Source organism: Hypanus sabinus, chromosome 3 (genome assembly GCF_030144855.1).
Source record: "Hypanus sabinus isolate sHypSab1 chromosome 3, sHypSab1.hap1, whole genome shotgun sequence".
In the NCBI taxonomy this organism is placed as follows: Eukaryota; Metazoa; Chordata; class Chondrichthyes; order Myliobatiformes; family Dasyatidae; genus Hypanus; species Hypanus sabinus.
In genome coordinates this window covers 105,668,217-105,687,216 of record NC_082708.1, presented here as the reverse complement: position 1 = coordinate 105,687,216, position 19,000 = coordinate 105,668,217, and the positions used below count along the sequence as shown (strand labels likewise).

Sequence of the window (19,000 nt, the reverse complement as noted above, 5' to 3'; positions counted from 1 at the left end):
TACCCGTGGCCATCAAACTTTACAACTCCTCCCTCGGAGTGTCAGACACCTTGAGCCAATAGGCTGGGCCTGGGCTTATTTCCACTTGGCATGATTAACTTTTTATTATTTAATTATTTATGGTTTTATAATTGCTATATTTCACTATTCTTGGTGGGGCTGTAATGAAACCCATTTTCTCTTGGGATCAATAATGTCTGTCTGTCTGTCTTAATCTCACTTTTCAACAGCACCCTAGAGGTCAAAAGAACTGTAGCAGTTCAAGGTGGCAAAATCATAACCTGAATAAAGCACAGGTTCCCTGTGAAAATAAATTCCATTGCAAGTCTTGATTGAACAATAATCTGAGAGATAAATAGTTCTATGCATATAATATGAACTGGCAGACACATTACCAAATTAGAAGTACTATTCAATGCAGAATTATGCTAATAGACTAAATCTGCTCATTCAGCAGTTCACATGGTTAATAAAGCTCAGTTCTTAAATAAATTCTTTCAAACTATTAACATTTGCTGGTCAAGTGAAGATGACTATGCAGCAAATCTATGCAAAGTTGTTATGGGCTGTAATCATTCTACATACAATACTTTCAACTCAGATCTTTCAAGGTCAATTGACTCCTGAAGCATTTACTTCCTTTTTCCTGACATTCCTGGAATGGTAAACTACAACCTGGCCACTCTCGCTAAATGGAACTTTTGTATAGTAGAAAATCGAATTATTTTCAAATGATCTCAATTTTGTTAAAGTTATTCAATTAAGCAACAGACAATGCTGGGACCACTTTGATATAAAAATAATTATTTTTCATTAGTTCTTGCAGCTAGTTTTATGCACTATTAGTCAAAATCAGATATAATATCACCAGTATACATCATGAAATTTGTCGTCTTTGTGGCAACAGTACAATGCAATACATAATAGAGAGAAAACAGAATTATGGCGAGTATATATTAAATTGTTAAATTAAACATATAGTGCAAATATAGGAATAACAAGTAGTGAGGTCATGTTCATGGGTTCAATCTCCATTCAGACATCAGATGTTAGAGGGGAAGAAGCTGTTCCTGAGTTGTTCAGTCTCTTCGGTCCTGTACCTCCTTCCTGATCGTAATGAGAACAAGGCACGAACTGGGCGATGGGGGTCCTTAATGGACTCTGCCTTTCTGAGGCATCGCTCCTTGAAGATATCCTAGATACTATGCAGGCTAGTGCTCATTACAGAGCTGACTATGTTTACAAGTCTTTGCAGCTTACTTCAATCCTGTGCAGTAGCACACCCGCTCCACCCATACCAGACGGTGATGCAGCCAGTTAAGTTGCTCTCCACTGTACATCTGTAGAAATTTGTAAGTGTCTTTGATGACATATCAAATCTCCTCAAACCCCTAATGAAATACAGCTGCAGTCTTGCCTTCTTTGTAGCTGCATCAATATGTTGGGTCCAGGTTAGATCATCAGAGATACTGACATCCAGCAACCTGAAATTGCTCACTCTCTCTGCTTCTGATCCCTCTGAGGATGGTCTGTGTTCCCTCATCTTACCCTTCCTGAAGTCCACAATCAGTCAGTAATGAACATACCATTAAAATAAGGTGGATGGATACTTGCACCAAAGTGGTTTTCAGAATTCTAGATCCAACGATAATATTTGTCAGCAGACAGCAAGTCACTGCTCAAGTTCATTATGGAACATTCCAAGATCTATCTAAACCACGATTGCAAAATTTAATTGCATGGTCTCACTACTTGGATGATATCAATGCCATTTTGGTCCCAATATAGGGGTCATTCTATGACCACATTTGTAATGAGACACAGAGACAGCTAAAATAGACCTCAAAGGATGCAGCAAATTCTGTAGATACTCTAATGTTCTACACAAAGATATCCACCCTAGCCAGCACTTCTTGCCAATTACACTTAAAAATAAGTTGCAGCAATTCTTTGCTGTTATACAGGCTGATTGGATAAAACTACTATGTTTTTGGAGCTTGAAATTGCAGATGATTGAGTGGCATTTGGAAGGATTGTACATGTTCATTTCAAGGCATCAGCATACCCATCTTCTCCCAACCACAGAAGATTACTTGCCAATCTTCTGCAAGCATAGCACAATAGAGAGAAAGGTGGGAGAACATCCAGAATACAGACTTGACAGAAGAGGAGATGAGCAAGAGCCTCTTTTCAACAATGCACTTTAGTGATCAATTCTGCCCTGCTCCCCACAGTGACCACTCCCAGAAGTTATATCTTGAGATACATGCTTTGGTTATCATCTTACAAAATTCTACATATGGAAGAATAGCAAATGTTATCCCACTATTTACGGAAGGAAAAAATGGGAATTATTGACCTGTGGGTAAATGCCAGCAGGTGGGGTGATGCTGAAATGTATAATACATAACTTAACACCAGGAGACATGATACAACAAATTCATCATAAACTTTTAGAAAGGAAATTGTGTTTGACCAATTATAGCCATTATAGTCAACCGATGAGTTTTAGAAGGTTGTCCACAAAGTTCTGCACACAAGGTTACAGCACAAAAAAAACAATTGGATGCATTGTGAATTGGTTAACAGACAGAAAGTAAAACATGGGGAAAAATGTCTCTTAGGATAGAAGACTTTGACTCATGTGGTACTGAAGGAATCAGCCCAAGATATTCAAAATCTACATCTCTAATTTGGCTCAAGGGGCCAAATGCAATAGTTAGCATATAAAACAGAATTGGGTAGGATTTTGAAATGTGAAGAGGCTGTAAAGAGTATGACATACAAGTTAAACGAGTGAGCATGAACGCAGCATCAGAATGTGGAATAAAAAAGTAATGCATAAGGCGGAAATGCAGTTTTAATGTGACAGACTGAGAAAGGTTGATGTTCAGGCGGATCTTTGTGACACAAGTCACTGAAACCAACATGTTAATGCAGCAAGCAGTTAGTACAGCAATTTGTATATTGGTGTTTATTGCAGGAGGAGTAAATTGCTTAAACAATTGTACTGCTTTCATCTTAGTCAATCCTTTGAATCAAGGAACATTTTTTTCTACTTTAGTTAAGTGAGTCATCAGTTAATGATCTATCTAAACCATGATTGCAAAAATTAACGGACAGGGCAGGCAATGCCTGATGTGCTAGGCTAGCCAGTAGGCTGAAGTAGTGGTTACTCGCAGGTTGGCGGCTAGTATAAAAGGAGAGCTTCACGGGCATTCAGACATTCCAGAGGCCCAATCAGACTCGTGAGCAGAGCACTGAGAATTAAATAAAAGTACAGAATGGGTAAACGCAGCAGCCTTGTTGGGAGCAGGCTAGCAGTGAGAGTAGGAGCATCAGGCTTTGACTAAACAGGCCAAGGTCACAGGTTAGAAGATCTGGTCTTGGTTACCCACAGTAAAGTGCAGGCAAAATGGCACTTATAGTAGTGGAATGCTCCTCCTGTAGGATGTGGGAATTCATGGCACCTGATAGAGTTCCTGATACCTACACCTGTGGGATGTGCAGCCAACTCCAGCTCCTGAACGACCGCATTAAGGAGCTTGAGCTGGAGTTGAATGAACTTAGGATCATCCAGGAGGCACGAGCAATTGATAGATATGACTTTTGAGCAGGTGGTTACACCTAGAATGCAGAATTCAGGGAGATGGGTGAACACCGAGAGAGGTAAAAAGAGAAGGAAGTCAGTGCAGGGTCTCCCTGTGGCCATTCCCCTCAGCAACAGGTATAGCCCTTTAGATACTGCTATGGTGGATGACCCATTTGGGCAAGGCAGCAGCAGCCAGACCAATAGCACTGTGGTCGGCTCGGAGCCTCAGAAGGGTAGAGTGAAGTCAGGCGGACTAAAGGTCATAGGGATTTGATAGTTAGGGAGACAGATAGGAGATTCTGAGGCAGCAGAAGAGACACCAGGGTAGTATGTTGCCTCCTGGGTGCTAGGGTCCAGGATATCCCCAAGCGGTTGAAGAACATTTTTGAAGGTGAGGGTAAGCAGCCAAAGGTTGTGGTACATGTTGGTACCAATGACATAGGCAGAAGAGGGGTAGAGGTCCTGCACAGTTTAGGGAGTTAGGAAGGACACTGAAGAGTAGGACCTCCAAGGTGTTAATTTCCAGATTACTCCCAGTGCATGAGTTAGTGAAGGCCAGAACAGGAAGATAACACAGATGAATTAGTGACTGAGGAGACTGTGCAAGGGGCAAGGTTTCAAGTTCTTGGATCATTGGACCCTTTTCTGGGGAAGGGATGACCTGTACAAGTGGGACGGGTTGCACCTGAACTGGGGGGAACCAATGTTGTGGGAGGGAGGTTTGCTAATGCTATTGTAGAGAGTTTAAATTAGATTTGCCGGGGGGGGGGGCGATCTGAAAAGAGGCATAGGATGGGGCGGTTGGCACACAAGTACAGACAGCTTGTAGGGAGTTTGTGAGGAAGAATAGGCAGATGATAGAACAAAGATGCTTTCAGTCAGCTGGTTTGATATTTTAATGCAAGGAGCATCATAAGCAAGGTGGATGAACTTAGAACATGGATCAATACGTGAAGCTATGATGTTGAGGTCATTACAGAGACTTGGATATCTCAGGGGCAGGAATGGCTGCTGAGTGTGCTGGCCTTTAGACATTTCAAAAAGGACATGGAGAGAGGCAAAAGAGGTGGGGGAGCGGCACTGCTACTCAGGGATAGTATCATGGCTGCAGAAATGTAGGAAGCCATGGTGGGATTGTCTACTGAGTCATTGTGGCTGGAAGTCAGAAAGAGGAAGGGGACAACAACATCCACACACCTCCCCCCCCCCCCCTGCTCCAAAGGTAACAGAGACATTGAGGACTAGATAAGGAGGCAGATTCTGGATGTTGTGATGGATGATTTTAACTTTCCTAATATTGATTGACATCTCCTTAGCACAAGGGGTTTGGATAGGGTGGAGTTTGTTAGGTATGTTCAGGAAGGTTTCTTCATACAATATGTAGATAAGACAACTAGAGGAGAAGCTGTACTTGATCTGGTATTGGGAAATGAACCTGATCAGGTGTCAGATCTGTTGTGGGAGAGTATTTTAGAGGTAGCGATCACAACTCCATCTCCTTTATCATAGTGCCGGAGAAGAAAAGGAGCAGACAATTTGGGAAAACATTTAATTGGGGTAGGGGGAAATATGATGCTATTAGGTAGGAACTTGGGAACATAAATTGGGAGCAGATGTTCTCAGGGAAACTCATGGCAGAAATGTAGCTAATGTTCAGGGAACATCTGCATGGTGATCTGCATAGGTATGTTCTGTTGAGGAACAGAAAGGGTAAAAGAACCATGATATACAAAAGATGTAGAAAAAGCTAGTTAAGGAGGAAAGAAAAGTTTATGAAAGGTTCAAGAAACTAGGTACTGTTAGAGCTGCAGAAAATTACAAGGGTGCCAGGAAGGAGTTCAGGAATGAAATTAGGAGAGTTAGAAGGGACCATGAGAAGGCCTTGGTGAGCAGGATTAAGAAAAACCTCAAGGCATTCTACAAGTATGTGAAAAGTAAGCGGACGAGCCATGTGAGAATAGGACCAATCAGGAGTGATAGTGGAAACATGTGCATGGAGCTGGAGCAGGTATTGGAGGTACTTAATGAATACATAAATACTTATGGAGGTATATCAGTAGTCCCCAGGACAGAGATCAAATTCTGGAGCTTTCTCAACACTGTAGGAGCACCTTTTCTAGAAGGTCTATAGTTGTTCAAGAAGGCAGCAGCTCACCATCACCTTCGCAAAGGCAACTAGGAATCAGCAGTACATTTTGGTCTTGCTGGCAGAACCCAGTTACCAAGATTGAATAAACAATTATGGCCTCTCTCTGGGAGCAGTGCCCCAACAATCCTATAAATCTGCTGGATATTGCCTTCATTATTGACATCCTAGAACCATCAACATAACAACTGAGCTCATAACAAATGTCTGGGATACCTCTGAATAGATGCCTCACATATTGGATGCTTCTGTCACAGCAGTACTGGAAGCTAGACATTGTGCTATGATTAGGTTTCAACAGCTAAATAGCTGTTGAACACTGTTCCCATTCTGAGATGTAAATCTTCTGCAGAGGTCTGTACAGATTTGCTTCTAGATTTCCATTTGTTCAATGTTGCAAGCATAGTTTACAGCATCCACTCTGTGGCCACTATTAGGTACAGTACTGATCTTCTGCTGCTGGAGCCCGTCCACTTCAAGGTTGAACATGTTGTGCATTCAGAGTTGCTCTTCTGCACACCACTGTTATAGCACATGGTTATTTAAGTTACCGGTGTCTTTCTGTCAGCTTAAACCAGTCTGGCCATTCTCCTCCAACCTCTCTCAATAACAAGGAGTTTTCACCCACAGAACTGCCAATAACTGTTTTTTAAAAAAAGTTTTTAACATTGTTGTCTGTAAACTCTAGAGACTGTTGTGCGTGAAAAATCCCAGGAGACGAGTATTTTCTGAGATACTCAAACCACCCTGTCTGGCACCAACAATAATTCCATTAGATTACATTTCTTCCCCGTTCTGATGTTTGATCTAAACAACTGAATCTCTTGATCTTGACTGTGTGGGAGATATCAGCTCCCCTGTAGGAGCAGCTATTGTGTGAATGGGCCTGGATTACAGTGGCCAGGCTTCTGCTCAACAGCCTTCAGCAAGAACAGGCAGAGGCTCCAAGTAAGTTTCCATAAAGTCTCCCCCACCCCTCTTTCTTTGCCTATTTGTACAAAGCTAGAGTGTTGAGAACAGATTCACAGTTAGTAGAAATGTTCTTTGTGTGAGATGTGGGAACTCCGAGAGACCTCAAAGCTTCCGGGTACATTATTTATTTTACCTGTCAATGATGGTGATGTGCTTAACTACAGCTATTTCTACTTCACCTTACACTTATTTTAAACTTCACATTGTTGTATCAGATGCTAAAATACAATAAGTATATTTAGTATTCTGCAAATTATTATTCACAAAGAAAGTTCTTATGAATGCTGTAAATTTAATGTACAAGCATTAAATCTCTGGAAATGTAACTAAAAGATGCTTTAGAATTGTTTAAGATATAAATAGAATGCTGACATTTTTATTCACCCAACAATACTTGTATTAAATCAAGATCAGAGTTTGTTTTACAAAAGTCGCCATTCTACAATGTTGTAATTGTCTACTCCTAATAATCTTTCTTTCTTTTTCCTGTGGCTATTTGGATTCAGCCCCAGATTAAACACCATTACTATTTCAACAGCTTCTCCTGGGAGCTAATCACCACATTCCATTAACGTCGTTTGACTTGCTAACTCTGGAGCAGTACATTTCAGTTCCATTTCTACCTCAGTAACACAGAGCAATTCACAAAATTCCCATATAAAAATAAACTTAAGATACTGTAAATTAGTAAAACAAAAGCTATTTACAGATTCAATAAAATATCAACTAAAAAAGCGAGTGTGTAATGAAGGTAATCACGGATCCTTAAGAGGCTAAAGCAGGACAGAGTGGGAGGGTATAAAGAATTGACAGAGACGTTAAACAAGTACTTCATATCTGTGGAAAACAAAAGCCCAGGCACAGCAGGCAGCCCAGGGATAAATAGGTAGGAGTAACTAGAGAAGTCAATATATCTAATGGCCTACATCAAAGAGTTCTAAAAGAAATGGCTGCAGAGAGGGGTGATGGATTGGTTGAAATACACAAAATTTCCTTCATTTCTAGAAGAAAGCAGACTAATAAAGCAACACAAGTAAACACTATTTTCAGGTGAGGAGCAAAAGAGAAAAGAGAACTACTAATCAGCTTGTATGATATCAATTAAGACCACAAGACATAGGAGCAGAATTAGGCCATTCAGCCCATTGAATCAACTCCAGCTGATCTATGTCCCATTCAGCCCCAATTTCCTGCCTTCTCCCTGTATCCCTTCATACTCTGGCTAATTAAGACTATCAGCCTCTGCTTTAAATATGCCCAATGACTTTGTATCCACAGCTGCCCTTTCTAATGAATCCTGTTCACTAATTAGGTGCAGTCCAACTCTGGAAAAACTGCCGCAGAACACTGCCTTTTTAATCTCCAACCAAAATTGTCTGAAAAAATGCCAGAATCCAATATTATGGGGATTATAAAAGGACACTGATAAAAACATATCATTATGACGCAGATTATTTTATGAAGAAATTATGTTTGATGCATTGGTACATTGAGAATCTAGGAGGGGTGGAATCAGGGAATAAGTAGATGTGGTATATTTAAATGTTCAAAATCATTTAAGAACTGACACAAAAGTCTATTAAATAAAGAGTCCCTTGGAGTTGACAATGATATACTTGCACGGGTAGAGTTGTTGGCTAATGGACAGAAAACAGAAAGCAGAGGCTCACTTGCACATGGGCAAGCACTGCCATGTGGCATATGTGAATGTCATTTATCCAGATTTGCCAATGATGTATGCCAAAAAGAACGTAGAGTTTGCACCCGATTAAATGGCTGGACAAGGTGACTGGCACACAGAAATGAGTGTCCACTTTGACAGGACGAATGCTGGAGTTCAGCAAGATTTAGTTGCCCTCAGTTATGAGTTGTGCAAAGTTATTACACAAATATACCAAGCAATGAGAAACACAGCATGTTTCTCAGTGCAAGGTGGATAAAGTACTAATATATGAAAGTCTTGCAGCAATTGGGAACAGCTAGAGAAACATTTACAGTTTTGTTCTTATTAAAAGAGGGAAAACTGATGCAAGTGTGACCAAAATTAAAAGGTTCATTCCTGGAACTAGAGGAAATATTGAATGGAGTACAATGTGAAGTTGAAGTTTAAAGTTCAAAGTAAATTTTATGATCAGAGTACATACATGGCACCACATACAACCCTGAGATTCTTTTTCTATAGCAAATCTATAAAATAGCAACCAAGCTGCAAACTCACGGAATTGTTAACTGTAAACAAACTGTGCAAATGCAGGTATAACTAAATTGAAATAAATAACAATACAACAGAGTCCTTACATTTTTTTTTAAAAAGGGAGATGCAATCTTACTTGAAACAGAAGAACTTAATAAGAACATTCCCCTAGACTGAGAAGGAAAATGAAGGGTGTGATCTCAGGATTAAGGAATCAACATGCAAAACTGAATTCAGGAGATTTTTCTTTTATTTCCCCAGTCAGCTGTGAATCTTTATCGCAAAGGATTGTGGATCACCACACACTCAAGGCCATGGCTGATTTTAATGGAACCAAGAAAAAAGGTGATCATATAGGAAGAACACAAAACATGATCTTAGAAACATAGAAAATAGGTGCAGGAGTAGGCCATTCGGCCCTTCGAGCCTGCACCTCCATTCAGTATGATCATGGCTGATCATCCAACTCAGAACCCTGTACCTGCTTTCTCTCCATACCCCCTGATCCCTTTAGCCACAAGGGCCATATCTAACTTCCTCTTAAATATAGCCAATGAACCGGCCTCAACTGTTTCCTATGGCAGAGAATTCCACAGATTCACCACTCTCTGTGTGAAGAAGTTTTTCCTCATCTCGGTCCTAAAAGGCTTCCCCTTTATCCTTAAACTGTGACCCTTCGTTCTGGACTTCCCCAACATCGGGAACAATCTTCCTGCATCTAGCCCGTCCAATCCCTTTAGAATTTTATACGTTTCAATAAGATCCCCCATCTTGTCAAATGCAGTTTCTAATGGCCACATCTGCTCTACTTCCCCTCATTAGAAAATGTATTTTTGTTTAAAGTGAATAGGAAAACTACAATCAACCACCTCTAATCAGTCACAAAAGAAACTAGAAAGAACAAATGAATCTCAGCACCAATTGCCAAATGGAATAATTCCCATCTGAAATCTGAGTCTGTGCTATCTACAACTATATTGGAAAAATAGTAGTGTTGCCCAAGGAACACTGACATTTGGTTTAACAGACAACTACAGGGGGCACAAACCCTTGATTGTGAACTGCCAATGCAAGCAAAAATCAGGCAAAGCAAAATAACATCACCTTCCCCCAGACCCACTCGCTTCCAAGCATGTCCAAGTGAACTCCTTCTCCACACCAATCTCTGCAACTAACCAAACTCTGCAATTTTTCCACCCCGCACCCACCATTCTATAGTCCCTTTGGCAACCTCCCAGTTACAAGAATGGAGATACTCATATATTCAAGACATTCACTGCTTCTTTACATTCCTTCCAAATGAACCAGAGGCCTCCCCCTCAATGACAAGCAAAGCTACATCAGCAACCTTCAGAATTTCCATAACTACCTCAGATCTGTCCTGGTTTGTAGTACAGTTTCATCCAAACTTTGAGTGATGCCCTTTTATTCTGTGGCTGCGCCCTCCAGTGCTAAATTCTCCCACTACTGGAAATGTCCTCTCCACATCCAGTCTAGCTAGGCCTTCCAATATTCAGTAGGTTACAACAAGGCACAAGAAGGCATGACAATGTCTCTGCTTAGAAGTTTGTACAGATTCTGCATGTCATCTAAAACTTCAACAAAACTTCTATATATGCCTTCTATAAAAGGCAAAATTCACAGCTTCCTCAATATTACCTGCCCCTCCACCTATCTTTGTATGATCTGCCAGCTTGGTCACAATGCCATCAGTTCTGTAGTCCAGATCATTAAAACGTAACGTGAAAATTTGCAGCTCCACCATGGATCTCTGTGGAAAACCAGTCACGAGCAAACAAGTAAAGGCTCCACTCACTGAACACTTTGCTTCCTGTCAGTCAGTCAATGTTCTGTCCATGCTAGAATGTTTCCCGGAATACCACGGGCCATTACCTTGTCAAAAGCCTTCAGGAAATCGAAGTGAACAATATTCACTGATTCTCCTTAGTCTAACCTGTTTGTTATTTCCTCAAAGAATTCCAACAGATTGTCAGGCAAGATTTCCCCTCAAAGAAACATCCTGACTTTAGCCTATTTTATCATGTGCCTCCAAATACCCTGAAACCTCATCCTTAACAATGGACTAACATCTTTCCAATCACTGAAGTCATGCTAACCGGCCAATAATTTCTTCTGTTTGCCTCCTTCCCTTCTTAAAAACTGGAGTGACATTTGCAATTTTCCAGTCCTCTAGAACCATTTCAGAATCTAGTGATTCCTGAAAGGTCATTACTAGTGCCACCACAGTCTCTTCAGCTACCTCTTTCAGCAGGTGATGGGCAGCAGATATGATCCTACCAAAGGAGGTAGGAGGTGCTCCTTCCCTCCACTATCCCGCACGTCACCCATGGGCAAGGTGTAGCACCTGCTTCACATCCCCTGCCCAATCCCAAATGTTATTTGACACTCTTGAATTACTAGCATGCTGCTGGAGTTTTCCAATGAAGTTTGCTGCAAAGTAATTATTTAGTTCATCTGCTGCTTCATCTTCCAGTTATACCTCTCCAGAGTAATTTACAGTGGCCTAACATCCACTTTTGTTTCCTTTTTACTCCTTACATATCTGAAAACAACTCTTGATATCCTCATGGCTAGCTTACCTTTACACTTCACTTTTTCTCTACTCATTGAATTTTAGTTGCATTCTGATGGTTTTGAAAGCTTCCCAATCCTCTAGCTTCCCTCTAGTTGTTTTCTTGCTAAACTGTATGCCCCTCGTTTTTATGCCACCTTTGACTTGCCTTGTTAGCCGCAGTTGCCTCAACATCCTGTTAGAATGTTTCTTCGAGATGAACCGATCCTGTATCTTCTGAATTGCTAACCAACTCCAGCCATTACTGCCCTGACATCACCTCTGCTAGTGTCCCTTTTCAGTCAACTTTAGCCAGTTCCTCTCTCATGCCTCTGTACTTCCTTTTACTACAGGGTAATACCAATGCATTCAATTTTATTTTCTCCCTCTCAAGCTTTTAGGGTGGACTCTACCATATTATGATCACTACCTCCCAAGCATCCCTTTACCTTAAGCTCCCTAATTACATCTAATTTATTACACAACAGCCAATCCAGACTCCTTTTCTCCTAGTGCACTCAACCACAAACTGCTCTAAAAAGCCATCTTGTAGGCATTCTACAAACTTCCCCTCTTGGGATCCAGCACCAACCTAATGTTCCTAATCTCACCTTCTCAATTAAATCTCCCTTGACCAATGTTACATTGGCATCTATACATACCTTCTCTATCTCCTATTGTAATTTGTGCTCCACATCCTGTCTATCTGACAGCCTGGATATGACTCCCACCTGGGTGTCCTTACCACTGCAGTTTCTTGCCCCCACTCTCAAGGAATCTACATCTTCAGAACCTATGAACCATTTTTCTAATGATTGGTTAAAAAATGAAAACAAAGCTACCCCATCCCCTCTGTCTACCTGCCTGTCCTTTCAATACAATGTACTTTCCTTGGATGTCGAGCTCCCAGCTGTGATCTCCTTTCAACCACGACTCTGTGGAGCCCGCAATGGCATACCTACCAACTTCTAACTGCACTTCAAGATTAGCTGCCTTATTTTGTATAATGAATGCATTTCAATACAACACCTTTGTCTTGTATTCAACACCCTTCTTTTGAATTCTGTCTCTAAGCTGCCTGAAGTTGTCTTATTCCTTTCTAAAGATAAACTTTTTATCTTAATCTTTATTCTGGAGATATCAGTAACCCTCTTTGGCACAGTCCTTCCCTCTTACTTTATCCATACCATTCCAAGCTATTGAACCCAATACATACTATTTACCTAACACAATTCGCCAGGACCCTGGTCCCAGCTTGACTCAGGTGGAGCTTGTCCAACAGCTCCGTCCTTCCCCTATGCTGGTGTCAATGTCCCCCCCCAGTTTTGTTCTCCAAGGTCAAGTCCTATATTTTGTTACTCAGTAGGCTGACAAGGGTGGTTTCCTTTCATCTGGTGAACAGATCTTTATCTTGCAGATGCTGAACATCAATTCTGTCATCTCCTCCTCCCTTTGTGGATTGATAACTACATAATCAAGCATTAGATCATTGGTGGGCAGACGGTCACTGATGTCCTCTCCTCTACAGATCTGCCCCCCAAACACACACATATGGATCCCCAGATTCATTTTGACACGACAATGTTTGTGGTCTTGTTAGATTCCTCACTTACTAACAGGCCTACTCCCATATTTATCCCTTTAATACAGTGGCAGATGTTTCTTCTCCATGAGGATCTTACTCAAGTCTTATTTTGCATCCTATCTATTAAATCCTTTGTGATAACAGATACAATGTGGCCAATACTTGCTTGATAAAGAGAGCAAATCAAATGGAAGAGGTTTATCTATTGATAGAGCAAAGTTGCACACATTGGAAAGACACAACAATTCATATCAGTTCATATAAACATCTGCCAGCATCTGTCTCAGAGCCACTGCCATTCTTGCAGTTTAGTTTGAGTCCTTCCAAATTATAATGAATTAGTTATGATAAATAAATGTGTTCCATTTCTTTGGCAGCCTTCCAAAGTCACACAGTTACTTGCAGTACTCTTCAATCTTTTTTTTCTAAAATTGTTTTTAAATAAGTCTCTCCAGACCGGTTACTCATATCATTTGAGAAAAGCAAAATGGCCAGGGTTGATCTTATGGCTGTTAACATTGTTTTCTTCAGTGAAACAACTAATGAGAATTTATAGAACAGAATGCAATAGAGAAATCTGGCAAAGCTGAGAAAATGAGCTTTGATCGAGCTTTTAATCAGCTGTTTTTTTTTCTTTGTTTTCTCTCGCAGCTGACCAAATTGACCAGCTGGCTGACTGCCGGATGAGAAGCCACCCGAGTGAGGTTGCTGGATCTTGTGTCTGCAGACACAAGCAGTGAGGCTGACACCAAGCGCAGGTGGGACTTCAGGTACAGCAGGTGACATGCAGTACCTTTTGTTGCGAGTGTAATGCGGCATTATCCACATCAAGATTCACTTGTCCCTCCCGTTGCTGCCAACTTCCCGAATCTTGGCAAGTACATCTGGCATCTATTACATGTAAATCTGCTTCTTAATTGTACTGGGATATTTTTAAGTTATTAACAGCGTTTCACCTCTTAAAAAATGCAGTACAAACCCTAGGGTAAAGAAATAAATCATTTTCACACCAGTAAACACAAGTGAGGCAAGTCAGGACTGCATTTAAGGTTTAAATTGTATCACCCATTTCATTCACTGTTTTTCCAGCCTGACATCCACACGACTGGTCTTAGTTTTATAAAAGACCATGTTATTTAGCACCTCTTTCTACCTCATCATGGCCTTTGCATATTATTCATCTATCTGCACTGCACTTTCTCTGTAACTAGCACATTATATATGGCTTGCTGGTATTGTTTCTCCACGTACTACCTTCATGTACTTGTGGAATGGTCAGTTTGGATGGCATGCAAATCGCAGCTTCTTCCTGTATGCTGGTACATATGAATATAATAATCATTTACCTCTTGAAATTCTATACAAAACTCTATGTATCAAAGACCTACTAAAATGTATTAAACATCATGATTCATGATAATGCCTTCTTAATTATCCCATGCTTTTCTAGGTTTTATCTTAATTTTTGCCACGTTTTATGTTTAATTCCAAGTGGATCCAAAGCCATTTGTGTGATAAACAAAGTGATAGTTAAATAATGTTATGACTCAGGGGCCAGAACATAAATATATGCTCCACATAGTACTTAATGCAAGTACCCAAGTTTCACTACATGTATCTGCCTCCCTTAAATAGTGCACATTAAAAGTTAATGAGTTTACTACTCATAAATGGAGAGAATACTCCTTTAAACCAGTAATTTCTTCTTGCTCTTTTAACATGAAAACAATAAAAAAAACTCAGTTGCAATAATCCAAACTGAAGATTCAATCTTGGACTAAGTGACCTTTCCAGTAAACATTATGTGGATAAAGAATTCATATATTAGAATTACACCCATATCTACTGTATTTATATTTCATTTCAAATCAGTAAAACATGAGTTGTCAGCTGACACCTTAAATATAAAAATGTATTTATTTAGAGTTTCAGTGCAGAGTAGGCCTTTCAAGTCACACCGCCTAACAATCTACCAATTTAATGCTCACCTAATCACAGGACAATTCATCTACCCGATATACCTTTGGGTTGCGGGAGGCAACCGAAGGAAACTCACACAGTCATAGGGACAATCTACAAACTCCCTACAGACAGTAGCAGGAATTGAACCCTGGTCTCCTGTCCACTACATTACCATGTCACTGGGTTTTTCTAATGCCACCGAATTTCAATGTGTCTATTCTTTCTATTGGCAGAGACGGTAGGTGACTTTGGTCCATTTTTAAGAGAAAAAACTCCAAAAAGGCATTAGAATGAAATCACAATTTGGAATCAAGTAAGCTTTTGCTGGACAACAGGAGGATTTTCACATTCACTTCAGTCCCAGCACTTAAATATGTACAATATTCTACCAGAAGATCAGACCTATTGGCAAGGCAATTTGCCCCATACAGAATACACGTCTGCTCCCAAGGTGTAAATTAAGAAAAGTGTGTGAAACAACACAGGGCTAAAACCAGAAACTGTTGTTAAGTACTCAGTAGGTCAGACAACACCTGTGAAAAGTGAAATAAAATTAATGTTTCAGATTGAAGACTTTTCATCAGAATTGGGAAAGGAAGAAACAAGTGAGTTTAATTTTAATCTATTAATCAGATTATTGCTGCTGTTCAGTTGAGTCCGACTCTTTGTGACCACACGGACCATGGGGTCCATAGGGTTTCCATGGTGAGATATGGAAGTAGATTACAAGCCTTTCTTCTGCGTAGATACCGCTGCTGCTCAGGTTGGGACCCAGCTGGGTTTGAACTCAGGACCATCTGCCCCCAAGTCCAGCGCTGATGCCACTACGCCACCGCCGGCCCACCAGATTTATTACCACACAAATCCCGGTCCTACTCTATCAGGAATTACCTAGCTAATATTATGGAAATGAGTTGGTGATTATCTACCTAATGACAAACATAGTCTAATGAGGGTTTCATAAGATTATAAGTGGTAAGTATTTTCTTTGACAGGTGGATGTAATTTCATTGCTGCAGCAGAATAACTTGGTGAAGCCAGCCTTAGCCTCGATCCATGTTGTATTTCTTGTTACAGGATCCCAGCTGACTCACCAGTACAATATCAACAGGTGCATGTTTGGACGCTAAGTAGAAGACATGTCTGCATTCTCAGGTTTGAACAAAGGACTCCACAGGAAAAGGAGGAGACTTGTGTCCTGGACAGCATATATCCATTGATCGGTTATTGCTGTTCATGTGACCACAGTTCCAGTGGAACACAAATGGTTAATTTGGCTGTGAAGTGCTTTGGGACATTTGGAAGGTACTATATAAATGGCAGTCTCACTTTGCTTTTTATCCAGTACATTTTGCCAGAGCTCTTTTATTTAAAAAATAAATTTTATTTACAATAAAAATTATACAAAGAAAGAAACCGAGAAAAGAAAACACTTGTGCATTCATGGTCTTCACATCCAATCAGGAGTTTTCTCTTACTGTGCTGTTTCAGGCAGACCAAAGGATGTCTTTCTCTGAATTGATGACCTTCCCACAGCACTTGGGGAATGCCATCTTAGGCGTTTCTTCATGTCAGAGCAGCAAATTGACTAGTAGCTTCAGCCTACTTTCAAGCACTTGGGGTCATTCCTGCATTTTCTCCTCCTTTCTTTGGTTAGGTAGCCCACCACCATCGCCGCTGCAGTGATATACTGCGGAGCTCTGAACTGCTCGCAGGCTGTGGTACGCTTTGTCTCTAACTAAAACATATTGCTTCCTCGGTCTAGAATGCCCACGGGCACGGGTTAGTTCAGCAAGTGCTGGCTCTTAATCTTAGAGCAACACACACACACGCACAGACACAGAGACGCGCCAGAGGAACTCAGCAAGTCAGGCAGCATCTGTGGACCTTTCGGACCGAGACCCTTCATCAGGGCACACTCATGGCGCTTAATCCTCTGCCGGTCCCGACTTGTTCTGCAAGTGTCGCTGGTCACGTGGCGAAGGATTGAGTACCACAAAATAATCCAGGCGTTCGGGTTCGCTCAACTGGACAAGACTCCTGCATCACGGCCGTTCAGAGGAAAACTGTGCGACGCCGCGTTCACGGATTTCCAGGAGGGATACTGTGGCGTTGTCGTTCAATGGGGCGATCCCCTCACTTGAAGCTCTCGTTTACAGAGAGCACCATCCACCTGCCAGTTCAAATCGCCGAGAATAGACAATTTACAAGAATAACCTGATAGAAATGTCAAGGCTGGAAGCCTCTCCCCCGAATACATGTTTCCATGCAAAACATTAACATGACATGATGAAAAAAAAGAGAGCGTAACTCACTTGGTAACACCGTTATCCACGTAGGTGGTTTTGTAGAAGCCGACCAGCGAGCCCAGGAGGCTGTTGTTGAAGTGCAGCGTTAGCACATAATGCTGATCCGCAGAAGTGGCGGGCAGTTCCTTCTCGGCTTCCAGCACCAAGTACTGGTGGGTTTTGTACTGGAAGCAGCGGGTCAGGGGGAGCGGGCTGGGTTTCCCCAAGCCTGCCTTCAGCCCGAGGGTGGGCTGCTGAGTCAGGTAGCTCTCCTTAGTGTGCAGCCAAATGTACTTGGAGGATTGGTTGGTGCGGATGTAGATCTCCACCACACCGGTGTAGTAGCCGTCCTCCATAAACGGCGTGAGGTGCAACTGGTAGTGCTCTGGGTTGATGTAGTCGGGCAGCCGAAAGTTGCTCCACGGCCCGCTCGAGTCCGTGATGGGGGGGCAGAAGTTGGGGACCGGGGGCTGGCTGCTGCCGGTGGGGGCCGGGGGCTGGCTGCTGCCGGTCGGGGCCGGGGGCTGGCTGCTGCCGGTCGGGGCCGGGGGCTGGCTGCTACCGGTCGGGCTGGCGGGGGTCGTCTTCAAGCTCTCGTCGCAGGCTTGCGACTGTTTGCGATTGCTCAGCCCCACTCCCAGACCCACAGCCAGGCCCACGGCGACTAGCAGCCCACACAGGACGATGGCGATGTACTTGCATCTGAAAAACTTTTCTTTCCGCTCCCCCTTGTCGTAATCCATGGGCTCCATTTGCTTGCTGTCTTTTACCAGTTGGCACGGCGGCAAAGTGTGTTTTGCCAACCAGTCCCTCGCACCGCAGTTGCGCTGTGCGGGAACGAAAGTTTAGCCACCAGAAGGAACAACGTCCCAGCTCTTACTGCCTGGCCCGGGACGTCCCGCGCGACTTAAATATGAGCGCTGCGTTAATCACTGAGAAGTTCCTCTCGCAGGCAGAGGTCGGTGGCCAGCCAACACCCAGCCGTCAGGCAGCCTCGGCTCCAGAGATGCAAAGTGCAAGCTTAACTTTTCGCAGTCTCTCTTCACCTTCATCAACCGGGGAGTTCACTGCGATTTCTTATAGCGATTTCACTATCAGTGCAAATTATTCTTCTAATTTTATGTTTTTTTAACTCGCTCGTGGCGGAACATACCGTTTTTTTTCACCTTCCGTGTGTTCTTTCTAGCAATATAGCACCGGGGGACGTCCCGTCCAGCAGAGTGATTTGAATTGCTTCATTTAGAATATCTAAATAGGAACTTGGCACCTCCTGGGATAAGAGCCCGAAGTAAAAATGGATTGTCTGACGATAATTTTAATAGATTCTAATAATAATCAATCTTATTTTTCAATGGGATGGGGTTCATTGCTTGATTCTCGCGTTAAGCCTTGCATTCACGCCACCGAACAACATACTTTATTTGATCCAGTTTCCGATAGTTCCGTTGTTCTGCTTTATGAAGATGAGGAGGAATTTCTCTAGGCGGAGGGTGGTGAATCTGTGGAATTCCTTGCCACAGGTGGCTATGGAGGCCAAGTCATTGCGTGTATTTAAGGCAGAGATTGACAGGTTCATGGTCAGTCGGGGCTTGAAAAGTTACCGGGAGAAGATGGGAAGATGGGAGAATGGGGTTGAGAGGGAAATGGATCAGATATGATGAGCTGGTGGAGCAGTCTCGATGGGCCAAA

At 42.1% G+C, this 19,000-nt stretch overlaps 1 protein-coding gene across 1 annotated transcript in view; it reads right to left on the bottom strand.

Moving 5' to 3' along the window:
- enpep (glutamyl aminopeptidase) overlaps positions 1-18,384 on the bottom strand; it is a 91,927-nt gene extending 73,543 nt beyond the window's left edge. Inside the window, exon 1 of the mRNA XM_059964899.1 lies at positions 17,339-18,384. Coding sequence (XP_059820882.1) covers positions 17,339-18,063 — 725 coding nt within the window. The 5' untranslated portion in view covers positions 18,064-18,384. The remainder of the gene's footprint in view (positions 1-17,338) is intronic.
- Positions 18,385-19,000: the final 616 nt, after the last annotated feature.